Source organism: Trichosurus vulpecula, chromosome 3 (assembly GCF_011100635.1).
Source record: "Trichosurus vulpecula isolate mTriVul1 chromosome 3, mTriVul1.pri, whole genome shotgun sequence".
NCBI lineage: Eukaryota > Metazoa > Chordata > Mammalia > Diprotodontia > Phalangeridae > Trichosurus > Trichosurus vulpecula.
Window position 1 is genome coordinate 318,820,825 of NC_050575.1, and position 23,565 is coordinate 318,844,389.

The 23,565-nt window shown below is 37.3% G+C and overlaps 1 protein-coding gene across 1 annotated transcript; it reads left to right on the forward strand.

Annotated features, from left to right (window-relative positions):
* Positions 1-209: 209 nt before the first annotated feature.
* C1D (C1D nuclear receptor corepressor) lies at positions 210-23,426 on the forward strand. The gene is made up of 5 exons (XM_036753081.1): positions 210-284; positions 17,904-18,049; positions 18,762-18,828; positions 19,123-19,178; positions 21,790-23,426. The coding sequence occupies exons 2-5, from the start codon at positions 17,909-17,911 to the stop codon at positions 21,952-21,954; spliced, it is 429 nt and encodes a 142-aa protein (XP_036608976.1). The 5' UTR covers positions 210-284; positions 17,904-17,908; the 3' UTR covers positions 21,955-23,426.
* The last annotated feature ends 139 nt before the right edge of the window (positions 23,427-23,565 follow it).

Sequence of the window (23,565 nt, forward strand, 5' to 3'; positions counted from 1 at the left end):
CTCCTGCGTCTTGAGGTGTGATCTTAGAGGGTCAGGTTCTGCGAGCCCCGAGGGTGGACGAGATGGCCCGGAGGAGCCTGGGGGCGGGGCCTCGCTTCCCAGGACCTGGATCTCTTCTTAGCCTCCAGATGCGACCCCGGGGACCGGCGATCTAGAGCTCGGCGCTCGGCTGATCGCGCCTGCGCTCCCGTCCCGTCGCCGTCACTGGGTCTGCGCGAGGTGGAGTGACGTCATCGCGTGGTCGCCGTGGCCGGCTTCCCCTGGAAGAGTGAGTGCCAGACGAGGTGAGCTTTAGGCCAAGTGCTATCGCGTCTTCGCCCTAGATGCGCGCAGCCCCGACGGGCACGTTTTCCAACCTTTCCCCGCTTCCCCAGGCAAAGCCCCAAGGCCGTGGCCCATTCTCCAGTACCGTTTTTCCGGGCCCCCGCTCTCGGGACCTCTGGAGCTGGCCCTGCTTGGGGGCGCTTCGGGCCCTCGGCTCGTTGTCGCCTCTTTTTCTTCGCTTCGCGTGGCCTGGCAGCGCCGCCTTCCGAACGTGAGGGAAACCCCGCGGCGCCCGGGCTGCTGCTTTCTCCTTCCCCTTTCCCCTCTCCCCAAAGTGGGGTGCGAGTGTATCGACGTGGCAGCTCTGCCGCGGGAAGGGAAGCCCCTCCAGTACTGGGGTTGTCATCAACACATGACCCCGTGTGTTTGTGCAGCCCGATCTGGGCGCTTGAGGGCCCTGAATGAGTGCCCCGGGAGCGAGACCTGGGTTCGAGTGCTGCCCCTGGCGGCTACTCCCTGTGAGAACACGGCCACGTTCTGGGATCCCGGCTCAGTGCCCTGGGCAACTTAGTCCCAAGGCAGGGATGCTTAACCCGGAGTCCATGAACTTGGAGGGAGAAAATAGCAGCTTTCAGAAATTTATCATTTGTGAATTGAATTAGGATTCATCAAATTAGCATTGAATTATGAATGAAATGTGGCTTGGGGGAGGGAAGGGAATAAGCATTTATTAAGTGCCTACTCGGTGCCGAGCACTGTGCTAAACAGAGAATCTCATTTGATTTGAGAAGGGGTCCATGAGCTTCACCAGACTCCCGGAGGGGGTCCGTGACTCAACAGGAGATCAGGAACCTTCGCTCTAAGATAGTATCTGTCAGGTATTTATGTGGTGCTAAGCACTTCACGCGTGTTTTCCCATTTTTCTTCACTACACTCTAGGAAGGTATCGTGCTATTACGATAATGCTCATTTTGCAAATGAGGACACTGAGGGCGGAGAGGTTAAGAGACTTTCTCAGGGTTCCACAGCTGAGTGTCTTGAGGAAGCATTTGAACTCAGGTCTTCGGCCATGAAATCCATCGCCCTCACAGTTGGACTGCCTAGATACTTATTATTATAAGCGTTGCAGAACAATGGCTAATGTGTTTTAGTAAAGGAAATTTCCTTTCCCTTTGTAGCTACAGATCCATCCCCAGTCGGATTTGAGGCTGCCCTCACTTCTGTCCTACCTTGGATAGATACCTGAATGGCAGCAGTGATTTGGTAGTCTGGGTATCTTTAAAATAAAAAAAATTAGAAAACAAGTCTTCCTTTTAAATCCTTCCTGTTTGTTGACTTCAGTTCCTTTTGTAATTTGTACCGGCAGAACGATTTCCTCTGGATGAGACTTGTGCTTATTTTGAGGTATGCTATGCAAAAATCTGATTAATTCTTCCAGTTCAGTATTTTTAAAGTGCAGGCTATGTGCTCTTCATTATGCTCCTAGTAACCGTATCAGTCTCTCCAAAGTCAGTACCAAGTATGGGGTATTAGGGTATTTGTACCTCACAAATCAGTAATGGCTGCAAATCATGGGTCTGATTGTTTTGTTGATTGTCTGTGCTTATTAACAAAGTGATGGAGAAAATATTAATGAAGATTAAACTTAAAAGTGTATCCTCTGACCCACATGTACAAAAATATTTATAGCAGCTCTTTTTGTGGTGGCAAAGTATTGGAAATTGAGGGGATGCCCATCAATTGGGGAAATAGCTGAACAAGTCGTGGTATATAAATGTTATGCGGTACAATAAGAAATGGTGAGCGGGTAGATTTCAGAAAAGCCTGGGAAGACTTACATGAACTGATGCTGAGTGAAGTGAGCAGAACCAGGAGAACTTTTGTAACAATAATACTGCTTGCAGCTGCTGTGAATGTGTAAGGCCAATAACACCAGCACACAGGAAGGCTACTAGCACAGATTCTTTGATCTGCTTTTCTAAGGAAAGCAACTTTAAGGAGTTTACAATCTCACTTTAATTAAATGTATATACATCATTCACTTAGTTCAGGGGAAAAAGTCAGCACCCTGAACTTCAGAGAAAACAGAAACAGAAATTACAAGCAGAAATTATATAAACAGAGCAAATAACACAAATCAGCAGATAGGGCTTCTAAATGTCAGTCCATAGCAATACATACATAGTTACCAGAGAGAGAGAAGCATCAACATCTGGGTTTTCAAAGCCAGGGGACTCCATTGATTACCCAGAGTCTTGTCTGGCCAGATCACACAAACACTTTTCTGTTGAGTGAGCCCCAAAGCAAAATGCTAACCTCCGAGTGTATATACACTTCTTCAGGGTCCGAGGGCATCACAACCATGTGACTCAAACTCACGTGACTTAGGCTTTCTTGTGACTTAAGCAGGTCATCAAAGATGCTTGATTCAATCAAGCCACTTGATGCTTTAGTGCTGAGAAGCACTCTAAAAGAAGAAACAGTGAAAAGTCCCACTTTGCTTTCCATATCAACATTGTACACAGTAACAGCCACATTGTGCGATAATCAACTTTGATAGACTTAGCTCTTCTTAACAATACAAAGATCTAAGACAGTTCCAAAGACTCATGATAAAAAATGCTATCCATAGACAGAGAAAGAACTATGGAGTCTGAATGTAGATTGAAGCATACTGTTTGCTCTTTTTTTTTTTCTTTCTTGTGGTTTTTCCCTTTCGCTCCGATTCTTCCTTCACAACATGACTAATGTGGAAATATGTCTAATAGGATTGTAAATGTGTTGCCTACATCAGATTGCACGCATGCCACTTTGAGGAGGGGGGAAGAAAAAATTTGGAACTCGAAATCTTATAAAAGTGAATGTTGAAAACTTTCTTTACGTGTAATTGGAAAAAATAAAATATTGTTAAATGGGGGAGAGGTGGCGGAAGTGTGTCCTGTACACACGGGGGCAGCTGGTAGTGGCTTCAGTGTCTAGCAAGCTGGGCCTGGAGTCAGGAAGTTCAAATTTGGCTTCAAACATACAATAACAAGACCATGGGCATTACTTAACTTCTGTTTGCCTCAGTTTCTTTAACTGTAAAATGGAAGTACAAAGCACTTTTCTGTTAATTAGCTAGTACAAGTGGTATTATTCATATTTTACAGATGAAAAAACTGAGGGTCATTGAGATTAAGTGACTTCTCCAAGATTACACATTGGGGCAATCTGGACTTGGAACCAGGTTTTTAGAGGCAGTATGTTTTCATGGACTTGGGGGTCCAGGTTTGAATCCTGCCTCATGGGTAAATCAGTTAGCCTTTCAAAGCCTCAGTTCTCTTAGCTGGAATATTAACATTTGGACTACCCATGTGACAGGGTTGCTGTGAGGAATGAGCTTTGTAAATTTAAAGCACTGTCTAGATATTAGCATTCGTCTCCTGCCTCCAAGCCCAATGCTCATTTCATTATAACATCTTGGATTTCTTAACTGTACTGGTCTGTATTGTGCTCATTTGTTCTTATTGCATTGTTTAATATTCATTTTAGACATTTTAATTTCCCTGAGTCTAATGGCCACTCTAGACGTTCAGATACTTGTTTGGGTTAATGCCAAAGAACAAGGAGGTTTATCAATAAAAAATTTTCTTTAGGAAAGCCCCAGCTATGTTTCCCCTTATTCCTTAAGACTCTTTGTAGCCTTGACATCAGCCTTGCTGCTGAGTGCTGGTAGATAGTAGGTGCTTATTAAATGCTTTTGGAGTCATTCGTTCAACTATATAAGACAAAATATACAAGTTATAGCCAACCAAAAGACAAAGGTGCAAATTAATGTTGCACAGATTACCTAGGTGCTTTGTCCTAAACAGTGGTGATGATGGTAATTGTGGAAGGCTTGAGGACATAAATTTTGTTTTTAAACTATGAGTTTTAAACCCCCCCCAAAAGAGCATTTCCATCTATACAGCATAAAATGAAACAAGATGGTAAATGCAATGGAATCTTCATTTTATGCCACTTGCTTTTTCCTTAAAGGTATATGTAATACATTTTACACTTTACTTTCAACGTTGTCTTGCTTTCTCTACTTCTTTCTGAACTTCCTTCAGTTCTCATAGTATTTTAAAGACTCTATTCCATTGCCCTCTTTTTTTTGGAAGGGGACTGTCATATTGCTAAGGTCCCTTCCTTGAAACTGTCCCATTCCCAATTAACTGGGAGGAAGGAAAAAAAGAACACTCATAACAAATGACCGTGGTCAAATGAGATGAATGAACACCATCCTTGTCCCTCCCTGTCAGGAGATTTGTAACATGCTTTGTAATTGATCCCCTGGACACTTGGTTGGTGATTGCATTGATTAGGATTTAAAAAAAAATGTTTTTCTTTACAGTGTTGTTTAAACTGTTCTACTGATTCTGCTCACTTTCCTCTGCATCAGTTCCTACTAACTCAGTAATTTTGAAATCTGTCTCTGATAATTTCTCATGGCACAATAATATGCTATAACATTTATATATCACAATTTGTCCATTCCCTAGTTTTCTGAGAGGCATTCTAAGGTCTCCTCCTTCCCTTAGGTTCTAATAATTAAAAAAAAACAACAACTCCCTTTTAATTCTCCCTTCAGAAAAAGAAATTTTGTTTGATTGCAATAATTCCCCACCCCCATATCATTCTCACTCTTAGCCCTCCCCATCCATGTCCATTTCCTTGTTGACTTTGATGTGTATTGACACCAAACTCTGTGTGTGTGTGTGTGTTTCCTTCAACTTGAGGAGGTGAATTTTGATTCATGTATATTCTATTTGTGGAGAGGAGTAGACATTGTAAAGGTGGATGGAAAGGTGGGGTGGTATGCAAAGTCATGGAGGAGGGAATCTGCAAGACTTGTGGGAGATGACAAATACCTTGAGTTGGTCAGGGATTCGTCTTTGGAGAGAAGTTTCTCTTGGAACAGGAACGAGCTTAACATAGAGATCTAAATAACTGAACTAAAGAATTTCGATTAGGAGAGGCATTAGGGAGCTCTTAAGCCGAGAAGCGAGATATTGAAATGGTGTTTGAGGAATGTATTTTTCTGGCTACTGTGTATGGAACATATTGGAATAAGGAAATAGTATATAAATAGTACACAAATAGTACATAAAACCTTAGGAAGCATGATCAAGCAGTGTGGCGTTTCAGGTAACTTGATGCTACAAAATAATACTATGTGGGAAATTGTGGATGGCCTTTGATATACATGCACATACATTCATTCATACATATATATACACACACATATATGTATATACATATACACACATACACACATAACACACACACACAAACCCACCACAAATCCACCTGAGGACTGATTATAAATAATCTAAATTGTATTCCTTCAAATACTAACGCTTGCAGTTTGGTCCATTTTTGATAAGTTCTAAAACATATTTTTCTACTTCCGTAAAACAAAGTGAACAGAATATAATTTAACCTTTTATTTGATGACTTAGGCTCATCGTTAGGAGCAGTAATTGCTGTGCTTATTGTGTGACATGGTTACTCTGGGATGCATTCAGGAACAACTGTTTGCTCCTAGAATAAATAGCACCAGGTTACCCTGGGTTTTGGATTCATTTATCCTTTTGATAGTTTTCTTGAAATCCTTACCTTCTATCAAACTGAATTGTCATCTTTCACTAGTGTTATTGTGCCTTTGTCTATTAGTTTTGGAGACAGTTGTGACCAGAAGGTTGATGAGTGACTGATGAACGTTTTTGGCCATAGCTACTCCTGAAACCATCGCCCAAGGTGTGGAGTGCTGTAGTCTGTGCTGGAGTAGGTAGGAGTAACTATACTCATAAAAACATGGTTAATCAGTCTTTATTTTTATTTCTTAGTTCTTACTGTGTCACATGTATTGTGCTAAGTGCTGAATCTTTGTCCTCGGGGAACCCAAAGTCTAGTTAGAAGACAAAATATTTATACATATAAATACATTTTTACACGTAAAAACAAGTTACTGTAGAAGGCAAAGCCTAAGTGTTGTATGATGACAATGATAATAGTGCTGCAGAAGTTAAGATCTCTCTGGAATGGAGCATTCAGAGAAGGTGGCACTAGAACTTGGGGCTCGAACTTTGAAAAATGAGAAGTGTTGAAATTGACAGAGAAGGGGGCAAAGGTCACCCCAAGCATAGGCCTCTCTAATAGTAACATTTTATGGGGGATGAGTTTGATAGTAGAAAAGAGAATACAGTGTCTAGATTTCTTAGGTACCTAGTATAAAGCTCTATAAATGGCCCAAAGTTTTTTTTAGTCCTGTCTTCTGTCTTCTTGTGCCTTGAACATTGAGAGCTTTAGACATTAGTAGACAGTAGATATTTCCTTAATTTTATATGTCCCAATTTTGCAACATTGAGTGATTTTACATTAGTTGACTTTCATCCCTCATAAAATATTACTATTCTCCTAAGCTGGCCTGTGCTTGGCGGGTCATCTCTCACCCTGACCAAGTAAAATTAATTTGTCAGCCATCTCCCACAAGTCTTGAGGACTGCCACTTCTATACTCTTGCACATCATTCTCTCTACATAAAATGTCTGCTCCTTTCCACCTCATGCAGTTTCATGCAGTCCTTAACTTCCCTCCTCCGGTAGAAAGAAGAGAAATGCAGTCTCTGCCTTTCTGTGGGCAAAGTCAGTCTCCCTTCCTTTGCAAGTGAAAGGGAGTAAAGAAGGAAGGGTACTCTCTCCCCCTTTTTCCTGGGCCTAACTTGGTCATTATAATTAAACAGTGTTCCATTTCTTTTTTTGGTCATTGTGATTTCCATTTCGTCTTGTAGTCACTGTCTCTGTTGTTTCTTTATTTCTGCTTGTTTCATTCTGCATTGGTTTATAGAAGTCATCTCATGCTTTTCTGGAGTCTTCATATTCATCCTTTGTTCAGGCACAGTAATACTCATTTCATCTTTATAAGAGGTGGTTTTGTGATCAGTGAACACTTAGAATAAATCATTCTACCTAGCAAAGCATCTGAAGTTTTTGTTGTTTTGGAGGAAAAGAGAGAGAAACCTACCTATGATTCTTCAGTTTGTAAATTATATTGATGCATGATATAAATGTTAGTTATTGCCATTTATATAATAATGCTTTGCTTTTTTTAAACATATTATTTCATATGATCCTCACAACAGCTCTGTGGGGATAGGTTCTATAGGTATTCTTTCCATTTTACTTTTGAAGAAACTGAGGCTCAAAAATGTTAAGTGGCCTCATTAGCAAGTGTGTGAGGTGAGAAATTTTTACCCAGATCTTTTCTGACTGTAGGTCCAGTGGTCTTTCACTAAAATACCCTGCCCCCCTGACAACTGATACGGAGATTGCTTTTGTCTAATATTGAAAGGGAGGTTTAAGGCTAAATTTAGGTGACTGCCATATATTTAACATGGACTAAACATCTTGAAAATAGAAGAGACCTAAGTACTCATCAGCAGTGCATAACTATTTACAAATATTTTTTGTTCAAAAGGTGCTTCATATTCCTTATCTAGGACAGAAAGAAGCCAATACTGTTATTCAGGGGGTGTCTCTATTAAACTATGTTTATAAAAGGTGACTTTTGAGTAAACTGAACTTTTGAGCTAGTGGAGAAAAGTGGTGAGGGCATGTGATTCCCACATTTGTTGATTTATAGGCCATGCCACGTTCACTTCTAGGTATTGAAAGAGGAATACTGGGCAAAGTTAAGCGATGTAATTGTGTTGTAGGTGCCCTGTATTCTGAGATCATTAGAAGCAGAACTTTCCTTGAGAGTTAAGCATACAAATCCGTCTTGAGAATATTCTCAAGTAAATGCTGCTTACACATTTTGGCAGTAATGGCCTTCTGTGTTGAAGGTGCTATATGGGGAAGTAACTTTCTGGGTACTTTTTAATCCACTGAAAAATATGTACAAGAATTTTTAGTATCAATCCCCATTATTTTGGTGGAACTTTGTAGATTAGGAGATCCTGTAGAAGACCAGGAGATCTGTAACATTCTTAGATTTCAGTGACATTGGGAGGTAACACAACTAATTTTCCACTCCTGAAAATGTCCTAGTGATATAACTTTAAGCCAGTTGGCCCATACTTGAGTACCTTTTCCAGGGTAACTACCTTGGAAGCATGGAGTGGTTAGAGGCAGTTTATAAGGGATAACTAACTGCATGTTGATTTTATTTCCCCTCCCTCCACTTTTTAAAAAAATTATAAATCTATTTTTTATTTTTAGTTTACAACACTCAGTTCCACAATTTTTTGGGTTCCAAATTTTCTCTCCCTCCCTCTGTTCCCCCCTCCTCCACCTCCCCCAAAGACAGCATGTAATGCAGTGTAGGTTCTACATAAACCTTCACATTGAACTTATTTCTTATTATTATTGAACATAATAGTCCAGTTGTAAAGAAGAATTATAACCAAAGGAATGAATCATGAGAAAGAAGAATCCACTTTCTTTTAAAGAACTATCTTTCTGAACCAACATCTTTTAAAAAGGAAAGATCGAATAACCTTGATTTTTTTTTTTTTATGGCTCTAATTTTTTCTTTTGGAGGGGGGAAGGCAATTGGGGTCAAATGACTTGCCTGAGGTCACACAGCTAGTAAGTGTCAATTGTCTGAGGTCGGATTTGAACTCAGGTCCTCCTGACTCCAGGGCCAGTACTCTATTCACTGCACCACCTAGCTGCCCCAAATAACCTTTTTTTTTTTTTTAATGGAGGATTAGGTGGAAGGCTTTTGGAGAATTTTTAAATGTTCCAAACTAACCAACATAAGGCCATGTCATACACGGTGCTGGATCCAGAGCTGGAAGGGAGCCCTTTCGTCCAACCACCTTATTTATAGATGAAGAACTAAGGCTCCAGGAGGTTTAGTGACTGGCCTATGATCACCTTGGTTTTGTTAGCCAGCATTCTCTCCGTAGTTTCCCAGAGTAGGTAAAGAGCCAGGAAACTTTGGGTTCATGTAGACCTCTGACACATAGTAGTTCTGTGGTCTGGGTGTCACTTAATCCCTCAGTGTTCTAGGCAATTCAAACTAGAAGTTGCAGAGGAAGTGCAGACCTGCATTGGTGGTGGTGCCCCCTAATAATAATATTAATACCAATAATAATAATAATGTTGTTCAGCTAGCATTTATATAACATCTTAAGGTTTGCATATTGCTGTACAGATATCTCATTTTATCCTCTCAATAACCCTGGACGGTAGATGTTTTGATTACCCCCTTTTCTCAGATGCAGGAACTGAGGCTGACAGGTTAAGCAACTTGCCTAGGTTCCCAGAGCTACTTAGTGTCTAAGGCAGGATTTGAATTTAGGTCGTCTTGACTCTTGGTTGGTCCCTGGTGCTATCTACTGTGTCACCTAACTGGGAGAGGGGATTTCCTCAAGTGGCAGTTCTGTACATAAGTGAAATCCCAGGTTTATTCCCCATCCTCATCCCTTGCTGTATGCTTTTTTCATGACATCTTCACTTCCTTTTACCTTTCTGGAGATAATCTTTTTTTTCTCACATGGTTTATATCAGTGTGACCCTAAATAATGATAGCTGGTATTTATGTAGTATGTTAAGCTAACATGAACTTGTTTTTAAAAATATTTTGATAACTATATTTCAGAGTAATTTGTTTCATGCATTTAAAAAAATTCTGAGAAGGATCGATGGGCTTCATGAAACTTCAGAAGGGGTCCATGACACAGAGAGGTTAAGAAGCTCTGGTCAGGTCATGGGATGGATGTCGAGCTTGGATCTCCTGACCTTCTTCTTGCCAGGGCTTTCCGTTGTATCACCCTGCCTTTCATTTGACTGTTCTAATGTTCAGGCTCAAAAGGTTCCTCTTCTTTTTTACGTTTGTTGAAACAATTTTAACAGCTCACTAGTTGCATCAGATGTTTAGTTCCAGTTGCATCTTGAGTCTTTTTAAATACATTCTTAATAAAATTGAGAAAAAAAGTTCTGATTGAGAAATAACCAAATCAGAAGTGACTAAAGTGCATTCAGATTATGGCACAATAAAATCCTGTTGCTCCTACAGCAAGTTTTAAAAACAGGGAAATGAGGCAGTTATGTTTTGGGGTTGATGGCTGTTTTATGAACAGATTGAAAGGAAGCTTGCCTAAAGACTGGAGTTGGGTATTATCTCTAAGCTACTTTACACTTAATGTAATTTTGACAGTAGCTGTACACAGGCTGTAACTTTTCACTCTGTGTGTTCACTGGCAAACAGGCTTGTGAGGTTGTTGCCTGTCTGCTGTCAGCACCTTGAATGCAGTCTGTTAACTGTTGTTCCGGTGTTATTGAACTTGGAGGTCACTGTGTTTGCACATTAAGGTGCTGTGGTTTCCTCATAAGGGAGAAGCACTGATAAAAAGAATCGAAAATCCCCAGATAGTGGATATTTGGGATGAGGATATTTTCAATCATAAATTCGTAACTAGTTCAGTATACTCTTGGTTGGTCTATTCACATCTTTTGTCTCTTGAGTTTTAGTGGATATTTCTTTTACATACAACTCCAAAATTTCCCCGAAGAATCTTCTGTGATTTTAATGTGCAGAATCCCTTGCCAAGAACTTTCTTTAAGCTTTTAAAATAAGGTGTTTCAACAGCAATAATACTTAGTAATTTGTGATGAAATACTTTATGTGATATGTAATTATTTTGGTAATCGAGTGATAATTAGAATAACTGACATTTTATATAGCACTTAATGGCTACAAAACACTATATAATTAACCCTGTGGTCACTGGTACAAATCAAATGAGTATCCCCATTTTACAGATCAGAAGAGTAAGGCTTGGGGGGTTAAGGAGTTTGCCTAAGGTTACACAGCTGAAGAGTGGGACTTGAATAGGGTTTTTGGGCCTTCCCACCTTGACCTCTCCATTACCTCCTGCTAAGCATTCTTTCTTTGTATTAGACATTTATTTTAAGAGGTTTTGTTTAATGATACTTCATTTGTAATTAGACTTGCTTATCCAACTCAGCAGGAATTTGAGAACTAAGTAATTTATATATAAATTGTCTATTTCTTGGTTTAGCCACAGCAGATTTTTAATCCTAGTTGAGTTTCTATCGCCTTATGTGCATCTAATTTACCTTTCTTTGCTATTGGTTGGTATGTGTTTGAGAATACGGACTAATCTTTAATATGTTAAAAACAAAAAAATAGGAAGATAAATTTATTAGGGGAGAGATCTAATGAAATGAAAATTATTTTTGGATTGTGTATACCAGGGGTTGACAGACTATAGCTTGAGCACCAAATCCACTATTAGCTTTCAGGCCTTACAAATACAGGTGGTGATTTAGGCTGTAGTTTACTGTTGTATACTACCATGCCCTTCTATTAGTGTAGCTAATTGAGAATTAACTGTATATAGTTAAAGAATTTTAGGGCAGGGTGAGGTTTTAGAGATCATCTAGACCAGGGGTTCTTAACATTTTTCATGTCGTGGACCCTTTTTGCAATCTGGTGAAGCTTGTGGACCCCTTCTCAGAATAATATTTTTAAATGCATAAAATAAAATAACATAGGATTACGAAACAACTAGTTATGTTGATATTATGTTAAAACGAACAAGTTCACAGGACTTAAGAGCCCCTGGTCTAAAGAGATTAATATGGTTACATAGGAAATGCATCCACCAACTTAGATTTTAAAAATTCATTGTTAATAATAATGTTAATAATAATAATAACTATCAACAAAGATAAATAATCTTAGTGTATAATAAAAATGGAACTTTACATGAATTTCACATACATACACATATACATTTTTTTTTTACTGGATCTGTGTTTCATTGATATTGAGCAGAACTGTCACTCCTGAAATTATATTAAAATATAATTGAGAAGTGTTTAACAAAATAAATAAAAATACAGTACGACATAATGTTAATTTGTGGCTTTCCAGCTTAGTAGCCACCAGCAGTTTGCCACTTCTGATGTAGGGAACTTCTGCCCAGGGAGGAGAACGTCAGAAGGAGCTCCTCTGTACTTACCCTGCAGCCTGTCTCTTCTTGGAGATAGCCTTGTTCATTATTACCGTACAGTGTTCTGTTTCCATTTTGTTTTTGTTCTTTCCACTTAACATTGTTGTAGTCATTGGGTTATGCTGATAGTTTGACTCTCTTTACTTTGCATTAATTCGTGTCTTCCCATCCTTATCTCCTTTTTATATTTATCATTTCTTAAAGTACAGTAATCTTACTTGCATGTGCCCTTTTTAAAAGCCATTTGACAGTGGATGGGCATTTACTTTGTCCCAGAAGTGTCTCAAACTCAGCATGTCCAGAATTGAACTTGATTTCTTTCCAAAGGCACTGCTTTCCCAAACTTCCCTGTTACTGTCAAGGGCACCACCCTCCTGCCAGTCACTCCTGTTCACAACTATGACTCTTTACTCTCATTCAATCTGTAATACAATCAGTTGTCAAATCTTATTTCTGTCTCCATAGCATCTTTCCCATGTGTCCCCTCGTCCCCCATTCTACTTTAGGTCCTCATCCACTCTATGCTGGACAATTGGAATAACCTTCTACTTAGTCTCCCTGCCTCAAACCTTTCTCCAGTTCAGTTCATCCTTCACACAGTGATTTTCCTAAAGGGTAGGTCTGACTACGTTGCCCCCTCCATTCAACAAACTTCAGTAGCTTTCATTGCCTATTCTGTTTGACATTTAATGCTTTTCGAAGCCTACTGTCCTCTTCCTACCTTTCTAGACCTCTTCTTTACTCTGCCCCTTGAACTCTTTGATTTGGTTACACTGATTTGTTACTTTGCACCTTAGAGAGTTGCCCTTTGTAACAAAGAATAAAAAGGAAAAATGGCAGCTCAACCAAATTAACCAATGCATCAATGGAATTTGACCATATATATACAGTGCTCTTTCTTCTCCAAGTTTGGTTATTATAATTATACAGTGTTCAGTTTTGTTCTTCTTAGTCTTTGTATTTATGCTGTTGTGGTCTAGATTATTTTCCTTTTGTACTCTGCGTTACTTTACGACTTCCCATGCTTCTCTGAATTCTTCATATTCTTTTTTTTATTTAGATTTTCTTTTTTAAATTATGAACTTAAACATCAACAGTCTTGAACATTTCAGTATACAAAGAATGGAAAAAGACAAGTGTATGTCTAACTATGAATTTCTATTACAATGGCAACTCAAAAAGACAAGTCCAGGGGACCCCTTAACAGCTCCTAACAATTGCATAGTCCATTTTCTTAAAGGTATGGATTCGGTTTAATTATATTAACAAAAGTTCCCTGCTTCTTTGTTCCTTTTTTCGGCATCATTATCCCTATCCACAAACTCCTTCCCCGTTAGTATTGGAAAGCAAAAGAAATCCACACATTTGTTGTGTATGAAAATGTATGTCTCATTCTCTGCCCTTAATCCCTTACCTCTCTGCCAAGATGTTAGATGCATGCTTCATCATCATGTCTTCTGATATTTACAATTTTAAGGTACAGCAATATCCCAACATATTTATGTTCCATAATTTGTTTAGCCATTGATGCAAAGCCCTGAGAAGGTTAAGCTACTTGCTCAGGGTCACACAATGAGTAAGCAATAGAGGCAGGATTTGAATCCAGATCATCTGACTCCAAAGATAATTTTTTTCCATTTACCAGCAGCAAGAAGATCTGGGTTCAGATGTGACCTTTGACATTTATTAGTTGTATGGCTAATTGATCAAGTAACTTAATCTGAGCCTCAATTTTCTCATTTGCAAAATGAGGTTGATGTTATCTATAGGACCCACACTACATGATTGTGATGTTCAAATGAAATAATGTTATGTAAAATACTTTTATCATGTATCCAAAGGCAAACAGGAAGCCTTCCACAGGACCCGGGTAACCTCATATTGTTGACAGGCTTTTGTAAAAAGACCACCATAATAATATTTACAGTGTGTGTATCAACATATGTTATAGAGGCTGAGAAGTGGAAATTCCATAAAAACCTCCAAATTAAATAGCCACCATAACCTTGGAAGCCCAGACACAATCTAGTCATCAGAACTCTGCCCAGGGTTCCTTCTCCATCCTCCCCTCCACCTTATGGGAGGGAAAATTAACGTTCTTGTCAGAACTTAAGGCAGAATTACTGTGGCACAAATAAATAAAAAAATTTTGTCACCACCTTGTTAAATTTAATATATGCATTTTAATATGTTCATTTAAAAAAAGCTAGATGTTTACAGTTTTATATTGTTTCATTTTTATACTGAAATTTTTGTTTCTTGTTGTTCATAATTTAAAAAAATATCTCTGACCTTATTACAAACAAGATGATCAGGAGAACGTCAGTAACTTATGATTCATGTGCTTACTTAATTGACCTTCCTACTGAGGCTTTGTTTTTGGCATTCATTTTTGAAAAATTTTGAGTTCCAAATTCTCTTCCACCCTTCCCCGCCCACTAAGAAAGCAAACAATATGGTGTCAGTTATACTTATCAAGTCATGTAAAACATTTCTATATTACCTGTGTTGTGAAAAAAAAATCAAAAAGCAAGATACATAAAGAAAGTGAAAAAAGTATGCTCTAATCTGCACTATACTGAAGGCTTCTTGGTATGGGCAAGGGAATGGAACAGGAACACTTTCACAAAGTGGTATTCTCCCTTTTTACCATTGAGTAAAAGGTGTAACAACAGAATTCTATTTTTTATTATTAAAAAAATTTGATTAGATGGAACTAAACAAGCAAACCATTGTTTAAAGGTATCACACATGTACAAGTCAAAATTATCTGAGATTCCTAGAAAGTTGTAACAACAGAAATAATCTTGTTTGACCCAGTACATATTAATCCCAAGCAAGTGTGTTGGTAGGCAAAATGGGCTCCTTAGCACTTAGTTCAACAAGTGCCCTTGAATAGTTTGGCTTTTGTTCCATTTGAGTAATTTAGTGTATTTCATTGAGCCTTACTAAGTGCTAAGCCCCAGGCCCAAACCCCTATTAGGTGTAAAACCTATGTGGGTGTGGATTGGCAACTAAGGTGGGGCCCAAGATGGGGCTAACTCCAGGGAGGGCCTAGTTTACATGTCTGGGACAGCAGAGGCTTTTAGACCACGTGGGTTTAAGTCCTCCTCTTTGTGACGATTCTAGGTCATGTGGGTGAGTCACATGTTTGACTCACCCCTGATGCTGAAAAAGATATAAAAACCAGGGGTTGGCTGTCTCTTCCTTGGAGCTCATTGCCACAGCAGTGGTGGTTCTCGTGAGTCTGGGCCAGCCCTTGTTCTGAGTTCCTAGAACCTAGATGTTGGTAACTATGAATCTGTATTGGGTCTGTCTGTTGATGTTTGTAATTTGTATTTTGTTCTGAAGTTCAGCGTGCTGGCTTTTTCCCCTGAACTAAGTGAATGCTGTCTGTATGCTGGATTAAAGTAAACTTGTCAACCCCTTCACCTTGCTTTCCTTAGTTAAGCAGATTAAAAGAACCTGTGCTGTTGGTAGCTTTCCGGGTGCTGGCTGTGGGTGGATCTTACACCCCCACAGAAGCTGCTAGCCGGATTGTTGAAACAGCAAGAGATAAAAAGGGGAAATAGAAGCTTGCCATAATTGTTTGCTAGTGTCTGGAGGTAATTCCCTTCAAAGCCCAAGTTAAGAGGCATTCACTATAGATAGAGAGGTCTTCTAGGTAGGTAGTCCTGTTTGTGGATGAACATAAAGTGGGGGGTGGGGTGCAGGGGGTGAGGGGTAGGCAGGCAGGGAATGCTTTCTTTGTATCCACAGCACAGTGCCTAGCATATTTTTGGTACTTAGAGTAAATGCTCTGACTTGTAGCAGTTTGGACAAGCCGTTTCACAGAGTTGGTTTGTGTGTTTGCGTGTACATACGTACCTGCGTCTCTATTAGTGTGAATAATGAATTCCTCAGAAGTGATTGAATTATTTTAATTTTCGCTGCATATTTCCATTAGGTTGGAACTATTTACCATATTTTACATAATTATAACTTTGAATAGTGCAGTAGACACCAAATTGATCAGGAGGAAGAGGACACTGGATTGCATTTGGGAAATTGCTGTTTTCTCTTAATGCCCTCAAGCTATTCTGTGAAACAGAAACCTGTCTTTTTTTTTGAGGGGGGAAGGCAGGGCAATTGGGGTTAAGTGACTTGCCCAAGGTCACACAGCTAGTACATGTGTCAAGTGTCTGAGGCTGGATTTAAACTCGGGTCCTCCTGACTCCAGGGCCGGTGCTCTGCTCACTGCGCCACCTAGCTGCCCCTGAAGCCTGTCTTTAATACTAACATTCCAGGGATGTGGGATTCTAAGTCATGGGACAGCCTCCCAAGATCTTAAGTTGAAGATCACCCAAAGCGCAGTAGAGAGGTGCTTAGTGGGTGTGGACAGGCTTCATAAAGAATTATGAAGCGCAAATGGTGTAAAAATGTAATTAAAGACAAGTATGATTGAGAAAGACAGGCTACTCTTGTGGTGGGAATGAGGGAGAACTGATGAACAGAGGTGTCAGGAGAATCCAAGGAAGTCTAGCATGTGGAAAACTTAGGGGCGGATATGAACTAAGAATTGCATTGGATGGGCTGGCATAAAAGGGCTGTCATCTGCGCTGTTGAAGAAAATACTCAGCTCAGTGAGTTCACAAATACATTGGAGGGAGTATTAGAGTATTAGAATGTAAAGGGACAGAGCAAATAGGTAGATAGAATTGTGTCTTAGCTGGAAAGACAGCTCTGCGCTGCATTTCAGCTAAACACCCCACTTTTAATGTGCTGTATGTGGCAGTTAGGTGGCCCAGTGGATAGAGCACTGGGCTTGGAGTCAGGAAGACTCATCTTCTGAGTTCAAATGTGGCCCCAGATACTCCCTAGCTGTGTGACCCTGGACAAGTCACTTCAACCTTGTCTGCTTCAGTTTTCTCATCTGTAAAATGAGCCAGAGAAGGAAATGGCAAACCAGTCCAGTATCTTTGCCAAGAAAAGCCTAAATGGGGTCATGAAGAGTCAGACACAACTGAATAACTACAACGTAATTTATGGCAATTCTAAATATTTTAGATAAACTTTTAAATAGATTTAAAGTGCCTGTGTAATTGGACTCCAGCAGCAATTCATGCTATTTATTTGAAGCATTTCAGATATCAGATTTCTGATTTCTCTTATCAGTTTAATCCAAGATTTTTATGGATTTTCACTAAAGACATTAAAGCTTATATTTTTGTTATGTCTGCATCTGAATGACATGTGATCCAATTATTAATCCAAGTATTGTCTCCTGCTATCAGACTGTGATTGACTTAGTCCTTTATTTCTATAGTTTTAAGAGTTCTAGAATTTTTACATTGTTTTTCCACTCTTGATAGTCACATCTTTAGTGCTTCAGCAATATGTTATTGGAATGTACATTGGGAAATTGAACTTTAACCTTTGTTTTTAAAGCACTATCTGCTTTTCTCTAGGATTATGTTGTAAAAAGACATCACTGGTAGTTTGATTAATTGCTTTTCAACTGGTTTTAATTCTTTTAACATGTCTAGAATTCTTAATGTAAGACTGATAAAATAACTTTTTAGACAGGAGAGCAAATATCTTAAGATCTCATTAAGTAATATATACAAATAACTTTTATATGTCTTTGCAGTTACCATGGCGGAAGAAGATATTAGTGGAGAAGACTATCCAACAGAAATTCATGACTATCTGTCAGCTTTTGAGAATTCCCTTCGTTCTGTGGATGAAATGCTGAAGACCATGATGTCAGTTTCTAGAAATGAGTTATTACAAAAGGTAAAAAGTAAAATAAACATCTCTCCCTGATTGATGCATTTATTAGTAGATGTTAAAACCTCAGTGCTTCATCTTCTAAACAAGTTACTGGATTAGAAAAAAAATAGCTCAATGATATACTCTCATATCTGAATTCTATATAGTTTATGGGAGGGAAAATTCCTAAAGTTTAATAAATACATATCTAAGCTGTAAACAGTTTTTTTGTTGTGGTTGGGTTATGAGAAGGAGTGCTCACAGCATTCTTTTTGACAGAATCCATCTTTGAGCTTTTAAGTAGTGGAATGATGTTATCAGAGTTTCTGGAAATCCTATAGGACGAAAACAATAAATTGATTTTGACAGCCCCAAACAAATTTCATTATGTTTCTCTGTCTTTGGTACAGCCTAAGTATTTGAGCCTGCTCTTCATACATAAATACATCATGTACAGTGTTTATATTGATGAATTACTTTTGACATACAAAGCCCAGATCATAACTTCAAAAATTAAAATAATTTAAAGTATTTTTTCTTGCATTGTGCACATTTTCTTTGTCTAAATAAAAATGATACTTCGAAGTGAAAATTTGTTGTCAAAATAGGTTAACAAAATGTCTCCTTTTCTCACATAGTTTCCAGATCATTTAGTTATTGGACTGTAGGATGTATTTTGTTGATACTTGTTAATATTTAAAATGCTGTCTGACCTAAAACCTTGTTTTTTTCATAGTTGGACCCACTTGAACAGGCCAAGTTGGATTTAGTTTCTGCTTATACATTGAATTCAATGTTTTGGGGTAAGTAGATTAATATATTTGAGTTAGAGGGGAAATTCAGGTTAATTTTGACAAAGTTTCAATTAAGTCAAGCTTTAACATTTTTTAATAAATAGCTGCTTTTATCTTTTTAAAAGTCAGGTTAAAGAAATAATTTATTATTGAATGTATGCTAAATAAAAGATATAAATTTCTGTGATTTTTATTTTGATTACTCATTATTATTTAAAATTATAATTAATATTAAAATTATTGTTAATAATTTAAAAATTATTGCTATTAAATGATAATTAAAATTACCATTTTCTCCGACAGTTTACTTGGCCACTCAAGGAGTTAATCCCAAGGAACATCCAGTAAAGCAGGAAATAGTAAGCTTTGCTTTACAAGTTTTTTACTTTATTTACTACATTGTAGATTCGTGCATAGGATGATTATCTGTGGGTATAATTTGATTCTTTTAAATTGTAAAAAGTCACAGTACCTTTGCATGACAGTATCATTTATGAGAAGCAGAGTTGTCAGAGTCTTCTGAAATTCTATAAGCAAATGAGTAATTGTAATCTTACCTTCAGTTTTCCTTATTTTAACCTCTTCACTAAAAACTAGATTGAGAGCAGTTATGACTTCCAGATTTAAATGGGCTAGGAAAAGGTTTCAATTATATTATATTAAATAATTATATTCATAATGTATATGGTCTTTTTCCCACAGAATTTTGAAATCTTTACCATTTCCAAAGCAGTTTTTTAAAAAGCCCCAAACTCTTACACAATTCTAAAAAGTATATTCCAGTTGATTTACTAGCCAAACCGGGAAAGTTCCTCCCCCACCCACCTTTTCAATTCCTCCATTAATTCATTTTCTCAGCAGTAAAGAATCCAGTTCAGCAACAAAGCTAAAAGCTTTTTTGGCACCAGTTGTATGTGTACTGTCCAGTAATTCTGCATTAGTGACATATTTACAACCTATAATAAATCTTTTAGGTTTGTCTTTGTATTCCATTTAGATGCGTAAGTACAGTATATAAGGTCTAGTATCTTAGAATTTCTGCTGACTTCAAAAATCAAATCAAATCATTCAGTTTGAAGAAAAAATTAGAAATCAAACTTTGTTTGCCTCTTTGACTTTCCTTTATAAATAAGAATGTCAGTATAATCAATATATATTAATCTATTATTTCTTTATGGTTATATATGTATGGGTGTATACATGTATATGCACACACACACATATATACATACAGATGCACATATAAAACTAAAGTATATAAGACAAACCAACTTTAACTTCAAGAAATATGTGGTCACCTGTATTAATTTCGGCCGAAAAGCACATTTTTGTCATCAGTTTTTAAAAATTGAGTAAACCAGATTGCTTTTTCTCTGTCTTAATGGATGAAGCAGAACATTTTTCCAGTCTCAAGGTTCTTGGTGTAGAATTTTTTTTTATTTTAAATTTAGCAATTGTGAGAAATCATGAAACTGAAGAGTACAGAGGAGCATGACTTTCAAACTGAAGAATAGGAGTTTATCCTGTCTAGTTCTCTAAGGAAAGGATCATATTTCTTTGTGCTCTGTGCTTTACAAGTATCCAAGTAAATGACAAGATCTCTCTCTTCTTTCTTTGTTTTTTGGATCATTTAATGTTCTGTACCTTTAACGAGAGAAGGGCAGTCAAAAAAGTCTGTCTTTCAGTTTTACAGCCATTTATTTCCTAGGCATGTTGTGGTTACTTTGGTAAGTTTGATGAAAGGTACATTTAGGCCTTATCATTCATTTGCTGTCATCTTGGGGGTTTCTGCTCATCGGTGCCATTTTTTTTTTCAAAGCCATATATAAAGTAATCCTTTATTCTGATTGCTATTATTCATACCAATATGAATGTCTTATAACAACTTAGTATGTTTCTCACTTTGTAAAATCTACCTGCTTGGAGTGTATATTTCATTGGAAAATTTTATTCTTCATTTATTTAACAAATCTAACAAAGCACTTTGCTAGGCACTGAGGAGATAAAAGTTGAATGAAATGGTCTCAGGCCCCAAGATGCTTATAGTACAGTAGGAAAGATAAATGTGCAGACAGATGTAGTACAGAGTATAGTGTGCTAAATATATGAAGTATAAGACAAGTGCTGTGAGGATTTGTTAATCACATCTCATATGTTAATCATTTATAAAACAACATTGAAAGTCAAACATTTGCATATGTTTGGGAATTGGGGAGTGAGAAAGAACATGTGTTCATTTTATGTAAGTAGTCTGCCATTACACCCAAAATTTTTTATTTGCATAATATCCACTGTAATTGTGATTATAGGAGGAAATATATACAGAGATAATTGAGGGTTCTAGCAGGAGCAGTGTATTATAATGGAAAGGATAGGAAGCTTTCTGGTTTTGGCTTGGCTACTGACTTTGTATGTGACCTGGGAGGTTGCTTCTTGTTTATCTGGGCCTTAGATTTCTACCTATAAAATAGGGAAATGTCAGGAGGGTAGACTAGATGATCTTTAAGATTTTTTTCTAATTCTGAGATTCCATAATTCTTGTGCTTTATTTGGAGAGAGACATTGATGTTTAGTGGGAAAGAGTCTATATTTGGAGTAGGGAGAACTAGTTTCATAGCTGTGAGAACCTAAATAAATCAATTTTAATTTTCTGTTACCTAAGTCTGAAAAATGGGGATGATGATATTTGTACCAGCTCCTTCACAGAATTATATTGAGGAAAGCAGTTTATAAACCTTAAAGTGCTTTATAAAATGTTAGGTATTATTTGGGGAGAATCTAGACAGGAATGATTTCATAGCTTATGGATGCACCGGAACTCTGATTTGAGGGTATTGAGATAATTTTCAAAGTCATTCTATACTTGGACCTTCACTTAATATAATTTTGGAGTGTGTTCTGATAGAGGATATTGTAATAAAACTAGTGATGACAGATATTTTAGTGATATCAATTGTTATTGTTTTATAGGATAGAATAAGAATATATATGAACAGAGTCAAAGAAATTACAGACAAGAAAATGGCTGCCAAACTGGATAAAGGAGCTGCTTCAAGATTTGTAAGAAATGCTCTCTGGGAAGCCAAACCAGAAAAAGGATCAAAGTCCTCAAATAAAGGAAAAAGGAAAAAGTGAATCTTTGGTTTTGTTTGGTGAATATTCAGAAGTCTTTGGCCCTATCCCTTCAAAATAGGTAGAAAATGAAAGAAGATTGTATTGAATTTCAACTGGAGAAGCTAGGTTTAAATATATGTTGGTATGACATTTTTCCTTGAAATTTGTTACATGATGTGTCCCCCCGCTCCAATATTTTAATTGATTTTTCTAGTTCTTAAAAATTTTAAATTTCATATCCATATTTTGCTAAGTACTTACCTGTAAATTATTACATTTCAGCTTAGTGTATTTTGTAAACGCATTTGCTATTATACTGCTTGTATAAATTACGTGAATTCTGCAAGTGAAATTCAGTGTTATTAGTGCATCTCTTTTCAGCATTTGTGTTAAAGGATGAAGTGACTGAATGTTTCTTTATGGTACAGTTATTATGGCTATCTCTTTTTTGTTTCTAGAAATCATTGACCTTTTAAAAATAAGTAATTGAAATATGATATTAAAACTTAGTCATCTATAGTTTACGACTATTTGTCCCAGTGTCCATTTAAAAATAAATGGAAATGTTATTTGAATAAGAGTTGATTTCATACTGAGTACTAGATTTTGAGCAAGAATCACAAATTATTTGACCTGAAAAGAATCCCAGATGTCATCTACTTTCAACATACTCATTTTATCAGTGAAGAAACTGCAGCCCAGAAGTGACTTGTTCCTGTTTCTTTACTCTAAAAGCTAGAGTTGTTATCTTTATTGTTTTAATGACTCTTTTGAGTAAGTTTTTTTGGATGATTCACTTAAGATAGTTATCCTGCTCATAGGAATTGTGTTGCAGAGGTTCCTATGAATAGTTAATCGAAATTACTTGTTCTTGGTTCAAAATACTCAGACAGCTCATCAAGCTCACTTTCTCTCTCTCTTCTTTAGTGCTTTGTCTGTTCTTCCAGTTATGTTTTCTTAGGTTATATTATGGTAATAATTGCAAGTGTCTGTGTCAGGCAGAATCCAAACAGGGAGGTTACAGCATCCTTGTAATTTGTCTCATTTTGATGCAACGTTTATTAGTGATAGTTCTGTATTGAACTTTTCAATATTTCATGAACTTTAAACCCGTGAACTTTGACTGTATATTTCCAATTAATGCAAATGTAAAAAACCCATGCCATCACATACAGGAATGCCAAGAACAGTAAAATACTTTAATTTTTGAGAAAGAAGATGGTATGATTTCTGTGTGATTAATTCTCCATATGTAACCTTGAATAAATGGATTTCTTGATTTATAGAAACAGATATTGGAAATGGTCTTAAAATGTAATGGATTTTGTAAAGCATTTTGGGCTCTTTCTGTGACACGTGATGAGGAAAGCATTGATGGAGGCACAAATTCTGTTCTGGCTATAATGTCAGATAATCTGAAGAGTGGAAGAACATTTATAACTACTGAATACTCTACCTGCAGCCTCTCTAATAAAATTATTTTCTTTAAAACATTTTTTGTGATTATTATAATAAGATTAAATGCAGTGTGCATGTTTTTGTGTTGTCTTAAGCTAGTACAATGGTTATTTCTGGAATATTTTCTATTTTTATAAAGGCCGGAAAAATAAAAGAAATTACTTTTCATACATG

What these genes read in the sequence shown, in the direction of transcription:
- C1D (XM_036753081.1), top strand. Translation starts at nt 17,909, where the DNA reads ATGGCGGAAGAAGATATTAGTGGAGAAGACTATCCAACAGAAATTCAT. An exon ending in GAAATGAGTTATTACAAAAG is followed by an intron (nt 18,050 to 18,761) that starts GTAAAAAGTAAA and finishes TTTTTTTCATAG; the next exon opens with TTGGACCCACTTGAACAGGC. An exon ending in ATTGAATTCAATGTTTTGGG is followed by an intron (nt 18,829 to 19,122) that starts GTAAGTAGATTA and finishes TTTCTCCGACAG; the next exon opens with TTTACTTGGCCACTCAAGGA.